We start from the raw sequence: 20961 nt of genomic DNA, 5'->3' as shown, positions 1-20961 counted from the left end.
GAAAGATGAGACACACACGTTGAGTTCTCGTTAACATCCAACGGAAGATTTATTCTGTTTTTTGAGCTCATTCTTTTCTATGCCACCAATGCAATGCGCCCCTAGTGGTCATGTGGAGAATTGCGTGGACAAACTGAAACAACGCTTAATAATTTGTTACAAGAAATTAAGATACAAAATGAAAAATTATGTTTGGGGTGTCTATTTTCTCGTAACTTGTTTATCACCCCTCTACAGTAACAAACAAACAAATGTGATAGAAACAAAAGTTATTGCAGAACTTAAGAGTATTTTTCCACATAAACCAATTTGTTTCTTATAAAAATTACTTTGAGGAAAGGGAGAAAGACACAACTTGGTTTTTTTTTTTTTGACCAACTTGTTTGAATCAATCAAAAACATAAATTCCAGTCCAAATTTTTACAAAATGAAGACTTTAAGTTTTATTTTGATACTGACTGGCATCAGCGCCTCTGGTGGGGTGTCCAAAGTACGGTTTTTTTTCTGCCTCTTGTTACCATGACTCATTAATATTCAAAATTTGATTGACGCATAACCTGCAACCGTTAAAAGCTGATGCTAATCCATTTTTGTTTGTGAAGACAAAGGTTGCATTCAGCGTCTTCTTCAGAGGTTTTTGTGTTGTTTTCTTCAGTGAGTATTGGTGCAGCGCCCCCACAGGCGAGGAGGAGGACAGGTTTTTTAAAGAGTTTGGTTTGTTGGACAGTGCATAAACCCCGGCAGCTGAAAATGTGACAAATGTTGCAATTTTGGTTCCGAATCCAAGCGTGTTCTGGCCTGCCAGGTGGGTTGTGCTGTGTTTGGTGTTTTGTGATTTCGGGTGAAATAATAGCTTGTTTTGCTCTAGTATTGATCAGCTGTGATATCGGCGAGCTGGATGCAGACGGATGGTGCTACCTGCAGTCAGATCCCTGCCATCCAAGTCTCTGGGTAAATTCAGCATAAGCTTAATTAGGGATTTGATAACCGCAGAGGGGCTCAGACTTGGGCACTAATTCCAAATTTAAGACGAGCTCACTAGTAAAACCTCATGGAGGCGGTACTAACGACATGTTGCTGCTTTATGCTTTCCTCTGGCATGTGAAGCTTTACAGAAAGGCAGAAGTTTTAGAGCAAAGTGCTGAATAAAGCAGATGTTTATTGGAGGCTTTGCTTCCTCTGAAGTTTCACATTACAAGGAGCAGCTGCTTCTTTAACGACATGGGAGTCTATAAGAAATGCAAATGTGGCTGAATGAAGCTGTGATTATGGATCTCTGTAGTATTCTTAGTCCAAAAACACCACTGAGGGATTTCTAGGGAACCGATCTTTGCGGATCGGTTTTCTAAGGTGACCCTGCAAAAAACATTGAGAACAAACTCAAAATTTCCACAAAAAAATGTAATCAGATGATTTTCTGCCTTTCTTTTTTCTTATGAAATTATGAACTAGAGACCGGTCTTGGACTCCATACACTCTGGTCTTGGTCTTGTCTTGGTCTCGGGTTGGGTGGCCTTGACTACAACACTGCTTGTAACTCTTGACATCGATATGTGAAGCAATATTTTGATGAATGGTCGCATTTACCCATGATGCCGTGCATTGTAGTCCATTTCCTGTTTGTGTAGCGCTGTCCATTCTGCTTTGCGTTCACATTCTGCAACAAAACATATTTAACTTCAACCAAACTGAGACAGAGGATCGTAGGTGGAACAAGGTTTTCTTTTTTTGGTTCGATGATGGATTCACACCTCAGTAAGCAAACTGGACTATAAAGGCAAACGGACTGGAGTTGGATTGAACTAAATATGTATGCAGGATTCAGAAAACAGCACATTCAGAGCAATAATTTAGGCAAAACACCTTTGTCTGTAAGTATGTTCCAGCCAAAACTCCTTAAATGGGATCATTTTAACTTCACGCTGCTGAGATTTGCAAAAGAAATGTTACAATTTTTCATTTTAGATTTAGATTTGGTAAAATCTGTATTATTTATGTATTTGCATTTTTTTAATATTTCTATATTGTAGAAAATAAAAGTTATAAGTGGCTAAATAAAAAGTCAGCAGAATGTGGCTGTTTTTTTTAATCAGATTAATCTATTAATTATCACAACTTAGCGCTGTCAATTAACCTCATGAAAGTGCTGCTAAATCTATTAATTGCGGAGAAACAACTTAACGTTGCAGGTAAATCGTTTATCCTCTGCCATCGGTGGCTATGCTAACTCGCCTTAGCATTGCCGAGCTGATTGACAGCGCTTAGACCCGCCTCCTGGCTCTGATTGGTTGATTCTAGTTAACGCTGAGACATAACAAAGGAACTCAATTTTTTCACAGATTATCTGTCGAATATCAATGTGTGTTTTTGCAGTGTATTTGGTGTCCATGAAAATGCCAGACTCATGCTGTTTATTTAAAAACAGCATGTGAGTTTAAAGGCAAAGTCTGACGTCAGTGAACCTACATCAAAAAAATGATGTATGGAGTTCTAGCAGTGCCCAAAAAAAGTACAAATCCAGTCGTTTTTTGTTTGTTTTTTTTTAAGTAAAATGTGTCTACATTGCTGTAAGCACTTTTTTTCTGACTTTAGAGAGGCAAGACTTTGGGTTTTCGCAGTGAAAGAGTAACAAAAACAGAAATAGAAGACTAACACAAAGAGAATAACTTAAATACTCCACAGATAAAACAAAAACACAAACAGTCACACCAAAGAGCAGTTTAATATATACAAATTGAGAATGGTGTAAACTCCTTTCAAAATCTCCATTTCAACAGTTTTTACTGTATTTTTTTCTCTATCTCTATTTTTCCAAGGACAACTGAAGCAAAAAATCAGTAGCTTCATAGAGATTTATCCGATTCTCATGTTTTGCTTGAAAAATCTGTCCTGCAGCGTTAAATGAGCCCCATCGGTCGGACAGCTGTGGCTTGATCGGCTCACGTCAAACACAGCAAGCAGGAACAGATGCGCAACAATTTGCCAGAAAGCCGCCATAAAGTTGAGCGGGACGGAGATGATGGCACATAATTAGGATTCCCGACAGGTTTGGGTCAGAGAGGTTGTTATTTGGCACATTTCATGGTGCAAATCTTCAGATTTTCATTTCCCTGCCAGTTAACTGAGGACTGCAGGTGGCTGTGCGTGTGTGCGTGCGTGCGTGCGTGTGTGTGTGTGTGTGATGCCAATGGGGATTGTTTGAAAAGACAGACTAATAAAACCTTCAGCACATTTATTTTCCAAATGAATTTAAATCTTTACCTTAGCTGAATAATTTCTCTGGTTTTTATTTTATGTGTTGTATTGTTTGCACAAAACTCGTCTCTATTAACAATTCATCCACTGCCGGCTGAGAGTCGACATTAACAATACAAGCAAATAAAATGCCTCTGTTAGCTCTGATTCCTGCAAAAACTCAAAATCTTACCAAGTATTTTTGGTCTTGTTTCAAGTGCAAATATATTATAATAACATTTGAAATAAGACCAAACTTATTTCAACTGACTAGTAACTCTTTAGAAAAATGTATAGAAAATTGGTTTAAGTCAATAATTCATTAATATTGTTTAAAAAGTGCTGGTCCCATTGGCAGATTATTTCACTTACAACGAGATAATTTTTCCATGTCATTAATAAAATAATCTGCAAGAAGAACATGCACTTTATCATCAATATTAAGGAATTAATGACCTAAAACTATTTCCGATATCTTGCTGAAAAGTTACTTAAGAGTTAGTTTTGTTTTATTTCAAGTGTACCAGCATATCTGCAGTAGAAACTAGACTAAAAATAATGGGTAAGTTTGTGGTAAATAATGTTATTTACAGCCTAATTTATGTTTTAATCCCAGTGTGACGTTTCCTTGCAGGTTATATAATCGTGGAGTTCATTGAGTTCCTGTGTGGGTGTCTTCCATGTTTTGTTTGCTATGTGAAAAGCTGGAGGTAGCAGATAAAGTCGCAGGTCTGTGACATGACATGACTTCATTCACATGAAAAGTTTCCATTTTGTCCATGAAAATGCTGCGTCCATCTCAGTTATTCTTTTCTAATCCAAGTTTGTCAGGCTTTGCTAGATTCATCAGCTCAGGGATGAACTTCAACTCTGTGACTGTTACTGTATTTTTCCATTGCAGTAGGGCACATAGTCCGGTAAAAAATAAATCAGCAAAAGTTGATTTAGGTTTTAAATGGGACCTGTTAGGCAAAATTCACATTTTGTATGTTTTTGTTCTTCTGCTTGTGTTTCTACAGCTTCTAAAAGCAACCAGGCATCCTTTAGGCAATAAATTCATGTTTTTTGGTGTTTTAAAAACTTCTGGAATGTAACGTCACTAATTAGCCGCACTGACCTTTCACCTAATAATCCCTTTGCTCGTTACCTAGCAACCCCAGCAGAGTTCCACCAGTCTCCTAGCAACCCCAGCAGAGCTCCAGTAAGTTTGGTCAGCTGGTTTCAACTACTTTATATGCTGGAAAACAGTCTTGTGTGTGTGTGTGTGTGTCTGTGAGTGTGCGTGCGTGCGTGTGATATGTTAATACTGTGCATGTGCAATTTTAGTATTTTGTGAGTGTGTATGAGTGTTTAGTAGTGTGTGACAGACTCAACATAGTTTTTGTCCTAACCGGCTCCTCATACCATACTGTAGTATTTGCATTGGTTTGACTTTACACGAGATAAAAATCTGCCCATTTAATGGTTTATCCAGAATTTAAAAGCAAGTTGGGGGAACTGTGCTGTATGTTTTATTGAAATATGCAGAATATTGCTGTAAATTGTCATTTAACTGATCTGCTTTACACTGTTGGCCAATTAAACCTTCTATTGGCAAATTTATGACAATATTGCCACCTTGTGTTCATTTACCGCAAGTACACATTTAATCCCAAGTCATTGATCTTCAATTGTTTAAAAAAAAGAATATAATCTTATTTGTTTTGCCTCAGTCTTGAAATCTAATGTAATTATATAATTTATTCAATTAAAAACAAACTAGAGTCACTAAAGAAAGATTTCTGTCACAATGTTACTGAAATGACATAAAAGTTAACACTGAAATGTTGATTTTATTAGTAGTAATGTAGCTTTTGTGGCCTTTGCTGCAGTCATTTAAAAATATACATCAAGAGCAATTATTTAAAAATGACTTTTATTTGAACATGATTGCTTGTGTGTCCAGTTCCTACCAGTCACTATTTACATTAAATTTTAATGAAAAAATCAGTGAGTGAGGCAGTTTTGGTTAGTTTCTGTCTGGTTCCTCTGCAGTTCAGCCAAAGATTCCTCTTCTTGCTGTGGAAGAGATGAAGAAAATCACCACAGTTTTAGACATCTGTCCCTGTCTGAAGTTTTCTGTTAATTTGATTTGGTTTATTTAGTTTCCTACGTTTCTCGGTGACGGTGTAAATGGCCTCCATTCCAGCTGAAATGTGGTCGGTGACGTGGCAGTGGAGCAGCCAGGAGCCAGGATGCTCAGGGCGCATCTTCACTGTCTGCACAGGCAAAGAGCAGCTTGCACTTTAGATTTTATTCATTCAAAAAATAATAATTACCTCATTGGATTTACACCAAAATTAAGCAAAAACTTTTGGTATAATGTCGTAATTCAGATTAGTCTTAAAGAAGAACACAAATAAAACAGAACCACATATTTTAAAAATCCATAAAATAAACTACACTTTCATTGGAGCAGCATTATTTATCTATGAATTTTGTTTTCAAAAGCATAATTTGGCAGCCATTATTAAGATGGAAAACAATCCAAGTTTGTAAATAATGCTTACACTGCAAAAACACAAAATATCACCTCATATTTTTGTCTAGTTTTTAGGGCAAACATGTGAGCACACTTAAAATAACAAAACTAACTTACAGGTAACATTTCATCAACACAGAAACGTGTCTTAATGTGTACATTCAGTAGGGTTGGAAATTATAATCATACAACTAAAGTTAAACCAAATATGGAAAAATGATCTAAAATGAGAATTTTTGTAAAAAAGTAAATAATTATTACAAGAAAGGTAAAATATAAAATAAACCTTTCTCAATAATCAGTGAGAAAATCTGAAGAAATTTAACTAGACTGATATGTTTTGGATCAAATTTCAACACGTTTTTACTGATAATAAGAAAAATTTATTAGTTTGGAAGACAGAAAAAGATGAAATAATTTAAACAATTTTGAAATAATGCGAGAAGTTTTAAGACTTTACCTGAAAGATGGCAGGAAACAGCTCATAGGAATCAACGCGGTGAGGTCCTCCATCCAGCTGCAGAATAAAGGTAATCCAGTTATGAATTATTGTCTCTCCATTGTGTGTCAGGCTGTAGCTGCGTACCTTATACTCCACACTGTGACCGTGCCAGTGCACAGTGTGAATATCCACTTCATTTCCCATCCCCATCAGGTACCAGTACACCTTATCTCCCACCTCCATGTTCAGCCCATTCAGGTTGCTGTACACATAACCGTTAATCGCTGAAACCAAGCAGAAGAGAAAAGAAATCATGTATGTTTTTAATCCTGATTTACTTTGGCTGGGACATGAAGGGACGTTTGGTTTGAAACTCCAGACTAAATGTTCTGAGTGATGAACCAAAACCAATAACTGCATCGAGAGCATGAAACAAAATGTCAACAAAATGCAAACAAGGCAAATACCTGAAGCTAATTATTAACCGACTCAACTGACGTCAACCGGACCGAACATCAAAATCCACACAAGTACAAACCGCAAAGTAAAATCCTTAACTGCATGTAGTTCTCTGTGCATCTAGTGGAACTTCTTTAAGGATTTCAACACTGAACTAAGATTAACCAAGTGTTTAGTTTTTAACAACTTTTTAACTTTTAGTTCAAAAGTTTCAGCATTTCTTAGTGTCTGAGCTCACGCTTGTTAATTTTGCTCAAACTAAACTTAAAAGCATTTAGAAATATTTAGTTTTTTGGTTTTTTTAGGGCACCTATAACGTAAAATTCACGTTTTGCTCATTTTTTGTACTTCCATCCTGGTGTTTATTTGGTGTCTGGAAATGAGCCTTTTCAAAATTCTCAACATGCCGTTACCTAGCAACCACAGTGGCATTCCGCCTGTCGCCTAGCAGCCGAAGCTGAGCTCCTGCACATTTGGTCAGCCGGTTTTACCGCTGCATGCGCTGCACAGTGGCTGCTGGAAAAGACAAGTGTTTTGTTGTTGACTTGCTGCATTTTGGTTGGCTGTGCAGGAGGCTCTACTTATGCTTTTCAAAGATGTACAGTTGTATAACTGTGGATCTGTTTGCAGCTACTTTTACATGAGTTTAAACATTGAGTTGGAGGGCGTGACCAGCAGCAGCTTATTTGGATTTAAAGTGACAGAAGACATAAAACAGTTTATCCTGAAAGGAGCTCAAAATGAAAATCAGGTCATGCAGCTACTCTGACTTGTTCAGTGAAGCCACCATGAAGTCCATTCTAGAATAATTTCACTGTTTTCCTTCAGTAATGTCTCGGTTCTGTGAAATCAGGTGAGTTTCCAGTCTTCTCTCTGTTTTTATCTCACCGTGCATTTTGTTGCTCTCGATGAAGGAGTCGTCAGCCTTCAGGTTCGGTCGAGGATTCCTGATGTTCCGTCGAATGTTTTCATCCAAATACCTACCAAATAAAATGCATTACTTTTTGGAGCCGTCAGGAGAAAATGACTGACTATTTAAACCATGAATCACATCAGACATTTATTTTATTGAGATTTTATGTGACAAACACAAAGTAGAGCAACATTTTAATTGGAAAGGGGATTTATTTTTTAAAAATTTTATCAATTATTTTCATTGAACTACTTTGGATTGGTATACCACATTAAATCCAAATTAAATACTTCAAATTTGTGGTTTAAATGTGTCAAAATGAATATTTTCCTAAACTTTGCCAAGAGATGAAACAGGGTGTCGCTGTGTTGCAGCATATTTGAAATGTTCAAATTTTTGGTTACTGAACTCAGCATTTATCGACATAAATTAAAAATGAAAACGGTGAATTTGCTCTTTGAATTTTGACGCCTACCAGCTTTCATTCTCATCAAAGACCAAGAAAAGCAGAGCAAACTCTTCAACCTCCTTCTTTAGTCCAAGAGACCTGGAAGTGACACGATTTTATTACACACAAAGTAAAATATGTTACAAATATACTTTGATTTCTCAGCATAAGCTTCGTTGTGTTGGTTGAGATTTCAACACTGCAAAAACACCAAATCTCATCAAGTATTTTTGGTCTTTGTAAGACTAAAAACACCATAACAAATGTAAATATTTGAGGTTTACTGTTTTTATGTACTTCTATCTTGCTTAAAAGTTACTTAAAAGTTAGATTTGTCTTATTTTAAATGTACTAAGATATGTACATGTGAAATTAGACCAAAAATATTGAGTAACATTTTGTGTTTTTGCAGTGAATTCCGTCTTCACCTGGCCCAGCTGCGACGGCAGATCACTAATGGCCCAATTAATCCGCTGTACAAGTCCTGGCAGGAAGAGAGAGAGCATGTAAGTACACTGCAAAAACACAAAACATTACCAAGTATTTTTAGTCGAGTTTTTCCTGCAAATACTTTGGCAACTAACAAGCATGCAACTTTTCTGCAAGATATAACAACTTGTTTTGAGTAAATATTTCCCTAATATAACAAGATTTTTTTTTTTATATTCTGGCGGTGGAGCTAGTACTTTTTAAAATCAACATTAAGGGATTTTCACTTAAAATGAGCTGAAAAGTTACTTCTAAGTTAGTTTTGTCTTATTTCAAGTGCAGTAAGACATTTTCACTTAATCAAGACTAAAAATACTTGGTAATATTTTTGTTTTTTCAGTGTGCTTTATCAACACACCTTGATGACATCAGCAGTAGAGTAATACGCTGACACAGAGCACTCCTCCTGCTCCGTGGTTGGTCCTGTGTTCTTGTTGACTAACCAGGTGTACGTGTGAGTTTCACCTGGACAAATACATTAGAAAGTCTTTCTGAGCCCATTTAGTAAGTATAAATGAATAATCAATCCATTTCCCTGTGTGCTTTAACCATGTTGCTGATAGAAAGTGAGATGCTTCATCTGCTGTACCTGGTTTGGTTTGGTAAACGTCGGGAGATTCTGTCTTCACTCCATGTGCGTGGATAGAATAAGGTCTGGATGCCATGTTTTTAAAAACAATCTTGACTTTGTCGCCCACAGACGCATGAATCATTGGTCCTGAATGAAACAGAGACATTTACAGCACATGCTGTGTCAGATGAATCCAGAAAATAAAGCACTTCTAAATAGAAATACACTAAAACAAGCAGAAAATGACACTAAAAGGAAATGGAAACACAATTTTCATTAATTACTGCTAATGACAAATATGTGTGAACAGACTTCAAACAATTTTAGTATGTTTTTTAAATATATCTTTAGTGCTGCTGTAATCAGACATGAACAAAATTTTCACTGGCATCACAAAAAATATTTAATTTACTTATAAAATCGACTCACTTCTGCCTGACTAGATGACGCCTCATTGTCTTTATCATTTTTAAAAGTCACCAACTACTAAAACACAACAATTATCAATGATTCGTTTTGATCAGTCATACTGAAGGTCGTCGTTGGACTTGTTATTTTATAATCCAGAAATAATCAATTCAAAACAAAGGTACCCATAATTCCAAGGTGATCCGTGTCAGGCGTTCGTTCCACTTTCTGGGTGAACTTGTCGTTGGTAAACTGCTGGTAAACAACCTTCTTGTAAACAGAGCCGATGTATCCGTCGGTTTTATCCAGGAAGACAGAGGCGGGACTGGAGCATGAGAGAAAATGAGTTATGAGGAAATATCTGCTCACAGGAGAAAAAGGTTTATTTATTATGCAATTATAGGCTTAACGATTAAATAATGATTAATAGATTATCTTATTGGTTATCATGATGGATTACAAAAAAATTGGCTCATTCTGCAGATTTTTCACTTAACCATTTAACCTTACTTTCCACAATATTGGAAATGCATACAATATGCAAAAGAAAAAAAACTTGCAATCAGAGCTGAAATTTCCTTGAAATTTGTTTGAAATAAAAACAAGTTCAAGTTCACAAATACATTTTGTATTCCTTTTTTTTAATCTGCTCTATAATAAACTATTAATGTGAATAAACTCTAAACAATCTGCACCTTCAGGCCAGATTTGATTGGTTCTAGAGTTTTTATCAGGGGCCACACAAAATTCTTCAGAGGGTCACAGGCGGCCCTCAGACCGCACTTTAGACACCCCTGGCATAAAGTATCATTGTTATGATAAAAAAAATATGTTTATATTTTGGTCTTTTGTAATATTCATATACAGTATGTATTCTGAATGTTCCTACTGTGGAAAAATAAACATTTCTTTTAATTATATTTCTATGAAAAACTAAAATGTATTATCTTATATTAATTTATTAAATATATTAGCTGAATGATTTAAATTACTTCAACCGTTTTCCTAGAAATTCAAATGCATGTACTCATAGCATAACCTTTCTCATCAGTTTTGATTGTAAAATAATAGTCTATAAGTAAAAATATGCTTCAAAAGAATTAAAAAGCAAATGAAATGTTCATGAAGATAAAAAGTTTTGAGTCGTACTTTTCATGTCCTTTGAACATCTCGGCCTCCCAGGTGCGGTTGGGCGAGTAGTCCCAGTCGATTTCCACGGCGGCGATGTAGAAGGTCTTTGAATGGAGCATCACCTCAGACTGCCTCTGAAACAGGCCGCACTTCTGCACCGTGTAGTTGGCTCGCATCCCACCCCGATAATGGTCCACCGTCGCAGAAACCACTTCAAACTGACCTGAAACACAAAGCACTTACGTTTTACTTCACTTTAGAATGTAATGGAATAATTGTTGCTTTTGTAAGTTTGATTCTCTGCTGAGGAGAGATTCGCTACTTCATTCATGCGAAATTCATATCTTTCTACTTCTGTTTGGGTTCCTAAAGCTTCTAAAATTGAAACAAAATGCTCAAAAAAAAAAACAACCAGACGATTTTTGGCAATACGTTAATGTTTTTTGATGTCTGGAAATCAGCCGTTTCAAAAACCTCCAGATTCTCAGGACGCCGCGCCGTTACCTAGCAACACCAGGGCGTAGCGTCCATCGCCTAGCAACCTCAGGAGAGTTCCAGCACGTTTGGTCAGTTGGTTTTACATACAGTAGTATGTGGAATACAATGGCTGCTGGCTGCTAAAAGTGGGTTCTCAGTTTTAAACATCAGAGTGAGTGATAGTTTTAATGAGAGGAACGTCCTAGTCAAAGTCCAGACCTAAACCTGACATGAAATTATTCAAGCTGGCTCACATGAAGAAGTTTGTAGACAGGAGACGTTCTTACAATGAGAGATTTGGAGAACTTTTCCAGGACAAAGTGGGGAGAAACTGCAGTCATGAATACAGAATTATAAACAAAGCTGGGCTAATGTAGATTATTTAGATTTTTAACAATTCCCTCAGATTTATATGCTATTTAGCAGAATTACAGCTTAAACGTAACATTAACAGGTGGAAGTAGTTGTAAAAAAACAGTTTTGTAATTGATTTACCATCCAGAAAGCACTTCAGGTAGGAGGTAGTTGAGGTAGGAACAACCAATCAGAGCGAGAAGGTGGGTCTTAATGCTGTCAATCACAATATGGCGTGTTCTCTCTTTTAACGTTGCTTTCTGCTATGCTGCACCAAGCATAGTCTGTTGTGAATGCTAAGGCTAGTTAGCATAGCCACCAATAAATGGTCTTCCTATAACAGTAAGTTGTTTCTCCACCATTAGCACATTTAGCAGCGAGTACATAAGAATGATTGACAGCGCTGAGACCCTCCTCCTGGCTCCGATTGGTTGTTTTTAGCATTTCTTCAGTGTAATGGTAAAAGTGATTATTTTTTATTATAAAAGACTATTTAAAAACATCTACAGTGGTAGTCTTTCTCTATCATCTTTTGATTATTTTTTCAAACTCGATAATGTTTTCTTATATATTTTGTGTTTTTTTCATACTTTTTTAAAGTTGCAAACCTACCCATGCTGTCCGGCTCCATAGTTACTGTGTGCGAGATGTGAGGGAAAACACTGATGGTGTCTTTCCTGTTCTGGCGGTAGAGGAATCGGTTTCCCTGGAAGTAAAGGCTGATGATGTCCGTCTCCGTGCCCAAACCCGAGAGGTGCCACGTCGTTTTGTCCCCCTTACACATGCTGAGGCCCGGAAGGTTCCTGTACACAAACCCGTTGATCGCTAAAGGACAAGCAGAGATATGGAGATTATTTCAACATCATGAATCAGACCTGATAAAGAAAACTGATGAAGCAAAAGAAGACTGAAAAAATCTTCAAATCTCAACTCACCATGCATTTTATTGCTCTCAATGAAGTCCTCGTTCTCCTTGGTAACAGAGTTAGGAGCTGTGGTGAAAGTCCGGATGTTTTCATCCAGGTACCAGCTGAGGTTCTCATCAAACACTGTGGCCAGAAGATGAAACTCCTTGTTATAGTTCTTCTGCAAAAACAAAACAAGAGACAACATGTTAGATGCAAACAATTCACTGACTTACGATTAATTGCCAATTAATGGTTTACAGAGGTGGCTAATGCACCCAAAAGTAAAAGTAAGTTTTTTTAAGCATATTTTTACTCAAGGGAAATTAAAAAGTAAAAAATTACTCAAGAGTAAAAAAAGTATTTTTTTACTCAAGTACTGAGTAACTGATCAAATTATCAATTCTTTAATATTTAAAAATTACATAATTAAACGGACCAAAATATATAATTAAGTAGAAATTCTGGTATTTTAAGATTCAAAATGACAATTTATATAAGTAACAAAAAACAATATTAAACTTATGAAAGTTTAACACAAACCCCAGATTATCTGTCAGGTGAATTTTTGGTTTAAACGTGTTCATTTTTCATTCAGTGTGTAAAACATGCAGAAATTTTACTGAAGAGCAGTGATACTAAATAAATAAAAAGTAAAAAAAATAAATAAAATTACTCAGGTAAAAGCAAAGAGTACAGAGTGAAAAGAAAGGTTACTCATGTAAATGTAACTAGTTACTAACTATGATGGTTAATTAGATTAAAAGTAGGGCCAATCTGTACAGTGCTGTAGTTTGGTTATCGGTCCAGCAGAGGGCGCCGCTGGTCATCTTTACACGGAGCCATTGATGCAGAAATTAAAAATGGCGGCGGTCCCATTCCAGACGGAGAAGGAGAAACGATCCAAACAGAGTCCAGTGGGATGAAAAAGACACTTCATGCGGTTCTGTTTTTAATCATCGATGCTACGAAGGTGAGGAGAACTGAAAAACTGTGACATGATGTAAAAAACATCAGATTTTGAGCCTCTTGTGAGTTTTAACGGGCTTCCTGGATCGAAGCGTTAGCATCTCTGGAAGGCGGAACTGTTTATTAATATCTGATATTTAATTCCTGGTTTCCAGAATTCTGGAACGAAAAATGTTTACTTTTTGGAACAGAGTGTCTAAATGTTTTAAATTCTGGTAAAATAAAAATTAAATATGTCCGGTGGGAGAAACAAGCTGCAGGTAATAATAAATATCTGAATCAGAATTTGATAGTTTTGGGTTTTTCATTGTAATTTAGTTTTACTTCGTTGTGACTTTTTGTTTGTCTATTTTAATTAGCTTTTAGAAGATTAATTATAAAGTGTTTGTTGTTTAGATTTTTTTAATTATAGTTTTTTTATATTTGGGGGATTTTTAAATCCAGAATTCAAAAAGTATTGAGTTGTGACATGGACTGGGTAATCAATAACAGAAGATAACATTTCCAAAAAATTATTGTTTATCAGCCAGTTCACTGGTGTTTTCTGCAAACCTTTGCTGCTGTGTTTTGGGACTAGTGTAAGGATTACAGAGTAAACTGAACAATTTCACATCAGTTCAAAAGAAAAATAAGTAGATTTATAAAAACAAAGCATATTATATCTATAATTTCACTATGTTTTAGTGAGTGATATAGTTCCAGCTATTTATAGTTTCTTCCCCATTAATTATCGTTTTCTCAAAAATATTTTCTCACATTCAGTTTTAGTTATGTTTTGAAATAGAAATACTTTGTGATTTTACAAGCTAGCGGTCATAATAAAAGTCCTTCACCTGTGCTCCTTTCTTTAGCGACCCGGGTCGGCAGACGAGAAGCGGCCCCACCAACCCAGAACTCGTGTCTCTGACGGGATCCACTGCAGAGTAGTACAGGTAGCTCAGGCAGTCGGGCTCCCCCGAAACCGGACCGGCACCCACAGGTACGGTCCACTCATACGTGTACATCGTCCCAGGTCTGACCAGGGCGGCTGGAGGCGGAGTCACCACCCCTAAAATCATAATTACATAATGTCAGAATATTATCATTATTATTAGTATTATCCATTAAACCAGAGATGAAATCATGAGGAAACCATGAAACTCACTTGGCTCTCGTTTCAGCTCCCGAAGTTTCTTTGCTGTGTGTGACTCTGAGAAGAAGAAATGTTGAAAGCTCAGACGAGTGAGGAATATTCCATACGAGACAGGAGGTTATTATTTTTGTTGTTTACCTTCGAGCTCGTTGTAGTAAAGCGTCCCGTCCTGTTCGATGTTGTACTGAACTCCATGCGGCTGAATCGTGTACGGCCGGCTGGCTTTGTTCTTAAAAATCACCTTGATCGTGTCTTTCTCTTCGGCTCGCAGGACGGGACCTGCGGCCAGTTAACAGAACAATTACATAAATAATCACAAAACTATAAATCTGGTCAAAATATTCATCAAAATATTGCTATAATTGGAGACTGTTTTGAACGTTTCCTCGAATATTTTAGTATTACGACTAAAATTAGTTTTATGGAAAAGTTAAAACAAGAGTTTTCAAATCTCTGTCGTGCTTGGATTACCCAGAATCCCCAGGTGTTGCTCCTCCGGGCTGCGTACCATCTTCGTTGTGAAAGTGTTGTCGAGATATTCCACGTATCGAACTTTCTTATACCTGCTGCCGATGCGGGTCGGACCTCTAGTCACAAACGTTTCTGCCTCGCTGTGCGCAGAAAAGCACAGGATGTGGTTGGAGCAATTCTCGAAACACCAACATGTCTGCTAGCATGTGGATTAACCAACCTTTCACTGGGTGCCGTGGGTGCATAATCCCAGACCTCTTCCTCAGCAGCGATGAAGAACTGCCTGAGCTCGCCGTGAGGTCGGGGCTTGTGCACGTTAGGGAAGCACTTCTTGATTTCAAACATTGCCTGCATTCCGGCTGGATGAAAAACATAAAGCAGAAACACAAAAGTCTTAAACGTGAGTGAAGTATTGTAAAAGAAAAAGAGATGCAATGTTTTGCTACTAATTGTCAATACTATGACAAGATAACAAGGAAAAACTTTTCATAAAAAAAATAGCAGGAGAGGGAAGAATGTCAGCTACGCTAGCTTGACTATGATAACCATAACATTTAGTTATGCTGTGGAATTTCAGTTCAGTTAAGAAAGAAAAAATAAGATCATCAATAGATCAGGTGTTTAAGTTAGCTAATCAGCTAACCACTGCTGTGTTAGCTTAACTAAAAGCAGCGGTAGCTAATCTACCTCAGCAATCACTTACTAATATCTGCAAAATAAAAATCAAGCCAGAAACCATAAAACTGTGACGATCTTAATGTTCTGTCGTTTTGTTGGTGTCGAATCCTAAAACATGAAGTACGGTTTCTGTTGGTGGCAACGGGCCTGCATGCAGCGCAGCCGTGACGGAGAGCAAGAAACCAGAGGTTTCGAGTTAACCGCTGGCCCGATCCAGAGCCCAGAAGACGTTTCCTCACCCATCAGATGGTCGTTGACGGTGCAGGTCAGCAGCCAGTGTCCGGGGTTGTCGGCCACCATTTCAGCAGTGGTGCTGGAGGCTGGGAAAAGGCTGACCATGTCTGTGTGGTGGTTCAGGTTGGTCAAGATCTGGCCATGGAAATGAATTGAGTGCATGTCCACCTGTGAGAGAGACAAAAGAACAACTTCATGCAGGATTGTTTAGACTCAATGAAACCAGACACATAGACAACTCAAATTAAATGAAACTAAAACTAAAGTCAACAAACAGCATTCGTTTTATTTAATGCCAGAATTAGGAGGCAAAGTGCTTAAAGTTCTTATTTTGCACATTTTTGTTCTTCCATGTGGGTTTCTACTGCTTCTACAAACATTAGAAAAATCACCCAGCCATTTTCCCACAATACGTTAAAGTCTTATAACATGGAACATGTTTTAAGTAAAATAATCTGCCAGTGGAACTAGTGCTATTAACTCAATATTAAGGAATTATTTACTCAACACAAGCGCCTATATCTTGCTCAAAAATGACTGTTTTTGCTCTATTTCAAGTGCACTGAGTAATTTGCACATGAAACTTGACCAAAAACACTTGGTCAAATTTTGTGTTACAAGAAAAAATTATTCACAAATAAATCTGGATTCAACTTACATCACCACAACAGTACAGTTCACATATATTGTTTCATAAACCATTAAAGAAAACTTTTCCCATTGTATTATTTGAAATCCCATTTAATTAAGTCTACTGTACTTTAAATAAACTTGTGATAATGGCAATTAAAGCTGTTACCTCATTGCCGAGGCCAATCAGGTGCCAGTGGATCTTGTTGCCTTGACACACGCTCAGTCCAGGCAGGTTACCGTAAAGAAAACCATTTATCCCTGTGACATAAGCAAAGTATTAAACGTTTCAGTTTGCATGCAGATATTAAAGCATCAGCAGCTCTCACCGTGCATCTTGTTGCTCTCTATAAAGTCTTCGTCCTCCTTCAGGTCTCTGATGGGATTTGTGATGTGAGTCCTGATATTGTCGTCCAGGTACCAGCTCAGGTTCTCATCCGACACCATGAACAGCAGAGCGTAGGTGTAGTCGGCTGCCCTGTCACCATGGATGTCCAGAGTTCCTACACAACAGATAAAATCAGATTTTCAAATAAGTAGTCCCTTTTATATTAGTAAAAGATTTACAATTTATCTCAAAGTCAGTAGAAGATGCAATATTAGGCTAATTTCCGAAATGTCCTTGGTTTTCTAGAACATTTCTTAAACGAGTAGAAAAAATTCTGAGATTTTTTTTTTGTTGAGGTTTTTAAATTTTCTTGTTTTCTCATAATGTTTGAGTTTTTCGTCTGAAATTTATCTCCTTTTTTCTATCAATAATGGCCCTAAAAGCAGCCAGGCGGACTACAGCTCAGAAAATCAACATCAGGATTTCAATTTCTTGTTTGCTGATTGGCCCAGTTGAAATTCTAATCCAAGTCAATGGGAGAAATCTCAGACTGAGCTTCGAAGCAAGGTTTGAATCGAGTGGATTACGTATGAAGGCATCGGCCAGGCTGCAGTTGTTACAGTTTTATTGAAAAAGTACCTCGCTTGCAGATGAGCAGAGGTCCTATAAGTCCAGAGGCGATGTCTTTTGGGGGGCGGACATGAGAGTGGTAGAACCTGGTCATGCAGTTACTGTCTTCAGCTGTAGGGCTGTGGGATTCTGGGAGAGTCCACTCATACGTCTGAGTGGCACCAGGAGCCACTGCGTCGTCCCTCTTCTGCAGTGGACTTGTGCCGTCTGGGTACAAGGCTCCTGGAAGCACAAACAAACTGTTCATGTAAATCTAAAAATTTGAATGTACGTAGAAATACAGAAGAGGGGAAAAAACATTTTCCTCAGAATTATGACTTTAATCTAAGAATTCTGACTTTTACTTAAAAAAAAAACAAAAAAAACTATTTCTATAATTTCATACTTTTTTTAAAAAAATCTAAAAATTATAACTTTTTCTAAAAATTCAGATTTTTTTCTAAAAATTCAGATTTCTTTAAAAATCTGACTTTTTTTATAATAAGAATTATTTTTTCTTCACCACTTTTGGCATGTTTGGCACAAAAAAAAAAAAAATCACCGAAAAGGATGCTATTAAGTCACAATATAGGATGTACATATTGTAATAATGAATTATTTGTGTTTTTGCAGTTCACTGCAAAAACACAAAATCTTACCAAAGTATTTCACCTGAAATGAAACAAAACTTATTTATAAGCAAAATTTCAGCAAGAAATAGAAACTGTCAGCAATTTCTAATATTGATGAAAAAGTTCCACTTCCTCTGGCAGATTACTTCACTTATAACTCAACATTTTTTCTTGTTGTTGCTACAACTGGAATAATCTGCCTGTGGAACTGGGTTGCTAGGTGACGGGTTGGGGTTGGCTGGGGTTGCTAAGTAACAGCACAAGCGGAACCAGAACTTTTCCATAAAGGAGACAGAATGAGGTTTCTGTCCTCCTGTGTTTTTTGGTTTTCGTACCTTCATTCCCTTTGCTGTAGTTGAGTCCGTGGGCGTGGACGCTGTACGGTCTGGAGGCTGAGTTTCTCAGGTGGACGATGACGGTGTCGCCGTCCTCCGCCATCATCAAGGGGCCCAGATATCCCAGCCATTCTGGCTTCTGCAGTTCCGTCCTGTAGGTGGCGTCGCTGTACTGTTTGTAAACTGCCTTTTTGTAGACTGGGCCAATGCGCTGTGGACGTTTTACTAAAAACACTGAAGCTTCTCTGCAAAGAGAGAAAACTATTAACGTTGTTTTCATGTCATGGAAATCAAACGTTGTGATCGGCTGTTTTAACCATAACGGGCGAGATGATCAGTTAATACCTTGACTCTGTTTTCAGTTTAACATAAAGCATCATTCTGCCTGGGACGCGTTAAAAGATTTAAACTTTAAACCTTCACTTCCCCTCAGCTAAACATAAATATCTTTGGTACCTATGGAAACATATCAGACTTTTCACTGTAAAATCTGAAATCTTACTCATTGGAAAATGAGTCGTTTCAAACAGGCGCTGCCCCTTTCCTAGCAACCACAGCCTGTTACCTAGCAACCACAGCCTGTTACCTAGCAACCACAGCCCATTACCTAGCAACCACAGCATGTTACCTAGCAACCTCTGCAAAGCCCAGGCTATTGCCTAGCAACCAGCATGTTTGCTAGCTGGTTTTATCGCTGTCAGTGCAGTGTAATGTCTGAAAAATATATTATCAACTGACAATTTCTTATTGTTTTATTACAATTGGATGAAAAAATAAATGTGTGTGTTTTAAAAATCAAACAATTTTAGACATGTATAAATAAGTTCAAGTAAAACACAGAATCTGCCCAGTTTTGTAGATGTAGCCAAACCCTATTGGGGCAAAAAGTTTATTTTTTCAAATTATTATTATGCTTTGCTTTACCTCACCTGCATAAATCATTGACAAGCAATGTGGATCTATGATTTCCAAAAGTTTGTAGCCTTATTTATGATATTTCTAAAAGGTTCTGAAAGTTTTATATAATGTATAATACAAAAAAATAAAACTCTAGACCAAAAATACGTGGTAAGACTTTGTTTTTGCAGTTTAGATTTCTTTGCATGTTAAAATTAACAGGAAACATTTCATATGTAAATTCTGCCAAAGTTTTGTGTGGAGTTTTTTTACATGCTACACATTTAGTCACAATCACTTTTACATGCATTTTGTATTTCCAATATGATTACCATACTTTAGAAAAGTAAAATTTTGCCTATTAAAATGTCAATTTAAAAATAAAATCATTCTGTCTTTATAAAATAGTAAAAAGAGCAGTTATTTCACGGGCGTACGTACTCATCCTCCTGCAGTGTTCGATTCTGGATGACGTTCTTCCCAGTCGGAGCATAATTCCAAGAAACCTCCTCTATCTTTAGAAAATACTCTCTTGTCATTCCTGCAGCACATATTGCAGCACAACACAACAACAACACAACTCCGAATTTCTTCATTTTCACCAATTAAAACATCAGAGAAACATTAACAAGTGAAATTGATGCACAGACAGCTGCTCTGTGTGCTTTCCCTGTCTTTTTATACAGCTTCCACAGCCAGGCTGCTGAGATCAGGCAAAAAGCCAAAGGGGTCACTGACCATCAGACAATGCAAGACAACCATTTGATCAGCGGGTCGCACTTACATAACGTCAAGAAACATCCAAACTTTAACCAGAAAACAGCTTCATCAAACGTGATTCAAAACGTTCAAACGATTTCTGAAAATCTGCAGCAGTTTGTCGTTTCCTGGACCAGTTTGGATTAGTTTCAAACTGGACCGGTTTAGATTAGTTGCAGACGTCTTGTGAGGACGGACTGTGTGAAAAGTCAGAGGAGACGTTGAAGAGTGGATTGTAAATCCTCAAAAAACAAAAACTAAACAGAATGAACTTCTTCTGTTTTTACATTTTGTTTGTTCTCACGGTTAAACATCAGTGACACCAAAGTTCAAAAGTCTAACCAATGAGGAAAAAACTTTGACTTTTGATCCAATCAATACTGTTTTTTTCCTCCAATGTCACAGAGAAATAGGTTAACTACCTATTTCATTTCCTAATAATTATTCAGTAAGAAAAAAACATAATCATATAATCCCCAAATGGATTTATCTGTATTAAAAAGTTTGAAATAATGAATGATTTAGTTATTTCCTAATGAGGTAAGTCCTATCTTGTCTGACAAAGTGTAAAGGTAACATTTACTCAATTTGGGGCAACACCAATCAATAATGGGTACCTGTGGAAAGTCCAGAATGAAAACATGAAGGAATGGATTTCGAATATACGCGTTTGCCTTTTCTGACACATTTAATCCCTTTTGTTTTACATGTAATTTCTTCAGAAATTATTAAAATAATGTTATTTCTAAAACCCAGAAAAAATGTCAATGAAAGCAGTCATGGTAAATAAACGGGTGGATGTAAAACCTTGTCGAAAGACAAAGAACCACACAATCAAATACTGTTTTTGTATTATGAAGTGCTCTCATTGATGTCTGATGTTTTTTGCTTTTTATCTCTAGTAAATAAAGTGGGTTTAATATCAGGCAACAAAA

General features: G+C 37.0%; 1 protein-coding gene and 1 long non-coding RNA gene across 2 annotated transcripts; one reads left to right on the top strand and one right to left on the bottom strand.

Annotated features, from left to right (window-relative positions):
• Nucleotides 1-592: 592 nt before the first annotated feature.
• LOC129369919 (uncharacterized) lies at nt 593-4028 on the top strand. The gene is made up of 3 exons (XR_008607002.1): nt 593-805; nt 869-951; nt 3869-4028. It is a non-coding gene; the product is annotated as an uncharacterized LOC129369919 (long non-coding RNA).
• A 1104-nt stretch (nt 4029-5132) lies between these two features.
• cp (ceruloplasmin) lies at nt 5133-19977 on the bottom strand. Its single transcript, XM_055045526.1, has 24 exons — nt 19709-19977; nt 18371-18615; nt 17434-17646; nt 16796-16969; nt 16636-16727; nt 15842-16004; nt 15145-15283; nt 14925-15064; nt 14592-14732; nt 14466-14510; nt 14155-14369; nt 12383-12533; nt 12060-12272; nt 10635-10839; nt 9671-9810; nt 9096-9224; nt 8865-8971; nt 8446-8501; nt 8045-8116; nt 7545-7636; nt 6342-6481; nt 6216-6272; nt 5387-5492; nt 5133-5292 (listed from the first exon to the last, which is right to left on the bottom strand). The coding sequence occupies exons 1-24, from the start codon at nt 19861-19863 to the stop codon at nt 5270-5272; spliced, it is 3213 nt and encodes a 1070-aa protein (XP_054901501.1). The 5' UTR covers nt 19864-19977; the 3' UTR covers nt 5133-5269.
• Between the last annotated feature and the right edge of the window lie 984 nt (nt 19978-20961).

Source organism: Poeciliopsis prolifica, unplaced genomic scaffold (genome assembly GCF_027474105.1).
Source record: "Poeciliopsis prolifica strain line A6 unplaced genomic scaffold, Auburn_PproV2 SCAFFOLD002, whole genome shotgun sequence".
In the NCBI taxonomy this organism is placed as follows: Eukaryota; Metazoa; Chordata; class Actinopteri; order Cyprinodontiformes; family Poeciliidae; genus Poeciliopsis; species Poeciliopsis prolifica.
This window is presented reverse-complemented; position numbering and strand designations above follow the sequence as displayed.

What these genes read in the sequence shown, in the direction of transcription:
- cp (XM_055045526.1), bottom strand. Translation starts at nt 19,863, where the DNA reads ATGAAGAAATTCGGAGTTGTGTTGTTGTTGTGTTGTGCTGCAATATGT. An exon ending in GGATCACCTTGGAATTATGG is followed by an intron (nt 9,225 to 9,670) that starts GTACCTTTGTTT and finishes TGTTTCATTCAG; the next exon opens with GACCAATGATTCATGCGTCT. An exon ending in CTACTGCTGATGTCATCAAG is followed by an intron (nt 8,502 to 8,864) that starts GTGTGTTGATAA and finishes TCTTCCTGCCAG; the next exon opens with GACTTGTACAGCGGATTAAT.